This window comes from Bidens hawaiensis, unplaced genomic scaffold, assembly GCF_021521415.1.
Source record: "Bidens hawaiensis isolate Kalapana, Puna unplaced genomic scaffold, B.hawaiensis_p1.1 tig00003139_1, whole genome shotgun sequence".
Classification (NCBI taxonomy): domain Eukaryota; kingdom Viridiplantae; phylum Streptophyta; class Magnoliopsida; order Asterales; family Asteraceae; genus Bidens; species Bidens hawaiensis.
The window spans coordinates 31,821-35,735 of NW_027491169.1; the positions used below are offsets into that span (position 1 = coordinate 31,821).

Below are 3,915 nucleotides of genomic sequence, written 5' to 3' on the forward strand. Positions count from 1 at the left end.
AATTACTTGATTTCATTGGGCTTGAGCCCATACCCCTTTGGACCGAACCGATTTGATCTTCAAACAACTTGACTGTATAAACTATTTTCAAAATTGATTAAACAAAACAAATTCTTTGTTAACGTTGAAATACAAAATTATATGTTTGATGTTTCATTATAACATGTAGCACAAATACATATCATTTTTCATATCAACTATATCATGATATATATCTTTTTTTTGCCATGTTTATAAAGTCGTTTAAACCACATTATTTGTTTTCATGAATTAGGACGAATTACTCTCTTTTATGTGTGGTCATGATCTACAAATTTTGAAGAAATGACATACTTCATGTGAAATCCATTAATTCAAGTTAACACGGTTAATACATATGTACCATGTCATACAAACCGTTGTTTGGATATACATTGATGTATCATCATGCCAAATACCTTTTACGTGTAATTTGAAAAATATAATCACGGTTTGTGTGTATCAATTATCATATATGCGGTGGGAAGCATATGGTGACCATACAGAAAATAAAATGGTTATAGCGGAATCAAAACATCATGTGGTGGTTCACTTTAAGATGGCATATAATCAAGGAATTAAGACTATCATCATCAAAATACAAATATAATTATAATGATCAGAACAAAACACATAACCTATTCCCATTTGGTGATAACAATCTTACATAGCAATACTATAAGATGATAATAGTGTTTCATGCACTAGTTATAATTCGTAAATCAATTTTTTCCTCCACCACCACCACCAAATCCACCACCTCCACCAAATCCGCTCCCGATGCCACCACCTTTGCCAAAACCTCCTCCAACTCCACTGCCAATGCCAGTGCCAAATCCACCACCCCCACCTCCTCCCCCACCACCCCCTCCACCAAATCCGCCCCCAATGCCACCACCTTTTCCAAAACCTCCTCCAGCTCCGCCACCAATACCAGTGCCAAATCCACCACCGCCTCCTCCTCCACCACCACCTCCACCTCCTAAACCACCACCCTTGCCGATTCCACCACCAAATCCGCCTCCCTTACCAAATCCTCCGCCCTTACCAACCCCTCCACCGAATCCTCCGCCCTTGCCGATTCCACCACCCTTACCAATCCCACCACCTGCCCCACCACCAAATCCCCCACCTTTACCAATACCTCCACCTAGTCCACCACCCTTTCCAATCCCTCCACCTACTCCACCACCCTTGCCAATTCCACCACCATATCCCCCACCTTTACCAATCCCTCCGCCTAGTCCACCACCCTTTCCAATCCCTCCACCTAGTCCACCACCCTTTCCAATTCCTCCACCTGCTCCCCCACCAAATCCACCACCCTTTCCAATTCCTCCACCCACGCCACCACCCTTGCCAATTCCACCACCAAACCCCCCACCTTTACCAATCCCTCCATCTATTCCACCACCTTTTCCGATTCCACCACCCGCTCCCCCTCCTACTCCACCGCCCTTGCCAATCCCACCGCCAAATCCTCCTCCTTTACCAATCCCTCCGCCTATTCCACCACCTTTTCCGATTCCACCACCTGCTCCCCCACCTACTCCACCTCCCTTGCCAATCCCACCACCAAATCCTCCCCCTTTACCAATCCCTCCCCCTATCCCACCACCTTTTCCGATCCCACCACCCGCTCCCCCACCTACTCCACTGCCCTTGCCAATCCCACCACCAAATCCCCCGCCTTTACCCATCCCTCCACCTAGACCGCCACCCTTGCCTATCCCTCCACCTATTCCACCACCCTTGCCAATCCCACCACCTAGTCCACCACCTTTGCCGAAACCACCACCTGCTCCTCCACCCACGCCACCACCCTTGCCAATCCCACCACCAAACCCCCCACCTTTGCTTATTCCTCCACCTAATCCACCACCCGATCCTCCACCTACCCCACCACCCTTTCCAATGCCACCACCAAATCCTGCACCATTGCCGATACCTCCACCTACTCCACCACCCTTACCAATCCCGCCACCAAACCCCCCACCTTTTCCAATCCCTCCACCTATGTCATGCCCACCCCCAAGGCCTCCACCACCCCCAAAACCTCCACCAGATCCAACTCCACCACCAACTCCACTGCCACCACCGAATCCACCTCCAAATCCAGCCCCACCACCAACTCCGCCGCCACCACCAATACCACCTCCACCGCCACTACCAAAGCCTCCACCCTTTCCACCAGCGATTAAGAGTTTCTCATCGTCATTGTGACTTGCATCAACTACATTATTTGCGAACACTACACTCACAAGAAGGACATGAAAACATAGAAAAAACAAGACACTGATTCTTATTGACCCGTGCTGTTTCATATTGAAGGAAACCTATGGCCTTGACTTCACTATTATTGTAGTAATGTAGTTTACTATATATATGTGTCAGGAATGTTATGGCTTTCATTTACATGATCCCAGCTAAGGTTTATATAACAACTGAGAACCTGCCTTTCCTACTATTTTACTTTATCTTCTCATCTTAATTAGTTTCACAAACACAGTTGTGATCAAACTTCCATTTAGAGCGCATTAAATGTTGTCAACAACCAACAAACCCTTTCTTTTTCCATGTTCATATGTCAAATTGGAGATTCCTCATTATTATTACATTTGGCTACTATGAAGTGTATATATAACATAATGTGACGGCAATGATGGCTGTAAACGCATACCCCTGATTAAAAGTAAATCTTTTAGTTAAAAAAAGATACAGTTACAACTATCAAGTATGCATACCGGATGTGCCATAACGGTGTATGTATCATAATTTACACACTGAGGATTGAAGGAACTGATGGCATGAATTGCAATTAAAATACATACGAAAATGATTTTGATCTTAAGTATGTGGTGCTGTGGTGGTTTGAAGCCACTCATCAAATGCTAGTGTGTAGTTACATACAGTATAATCACCCTACAGTTATCTAGTTTTTTTATATATCCTAGACGGTAATATTATTAAGTATATATATGGGTTCTGTGTGTATGTACGTGTGTGTATATATAAATCTATATCTTCTATCAAAACTATATAAGGACATAGGGAAGTTAACATACTCAATATCTTCTATCAACATATATAGTGCATCAGTTAACAAATATGTGTTATTTCCACAGTTTTTTTTATCTACACGACTTAAAATATATGTAGTTAACATAATGTGTACAAAGTAATCACATATTTTGTGGTTGTATTTTTTGGATGAAAGTTAATGTTATACATGTATGCATGTAGGTAGAGGGTACATGCACATGCCAATTTTGTCTAGTTCTATCTTTACCATGTGGAAGTTGGCCACGATATTTAATGCCTACTTTCAAGTATTTTTTTTCCTTTACATTTAAAGCATGTTTATTACTTACGCGTTTGTGGTTGGAGCATTATTCATTAAATCTTTATTGTTTGTTTTTCTTTAACGGCTAATATCTACTTCTAAATCCATCAAACCTACCTACTTACCGTGTGATTAAACGCTCAATCTCTAAAGAAATGGAGCACTAGTCACTAGATAACATTGGGTCAATTACTCTTTGGTCTTTATTGTTTGTTTTAGTTATCACATACCATCAAAAAATATCCATTTAATTTTCTAAAATTTTCTATAGAATATAAAATATATGTGTCATCATCGCCATGATCGGGAATGACGTGATTATTGAGAGAATGCATGAAAGTGGAGAGGTTTATTGATTTATTCATTCACAGATAAGTCCCATATCGGCCTTATGGAGTTGTGAAGGTGAGACAACGAGACCATATTTGGTTTTTCTTTGTCCAATCACTACTAGAAAATATACCTTTAATGACACGCCAACAATGACATACACTGATTTTATGACGCACAAAAATACGTGTGTCATAAAAAATGTCATCTTTTATAAAATTTGA

At 41.7% G+C, this 3,915-nt stretch overlaps 1 protein-coding gene across 1 annotated transcript; it reads right to left on the minus strand.

Moving 5' to 3' along the window:
* Positions 1 to 740: 740 nt before the first annotated feature.
* LOC143622408 (uncharacterized) lies at positions 741 to 2,413 on the minus strand. The gene has a single exon (XM_077093568.1). It carries the CDS (start codon positions 2,340 to 2,342, stop codon positions 741 to 743), a length of 1,602 nt encoding a protein of 533 aa, XP_076949683.1. The 5' UTR covers positions 2,343 to 2,413.
* Positions 2,414 to 3,915: the final 1,502 nt, after the last annotated feature.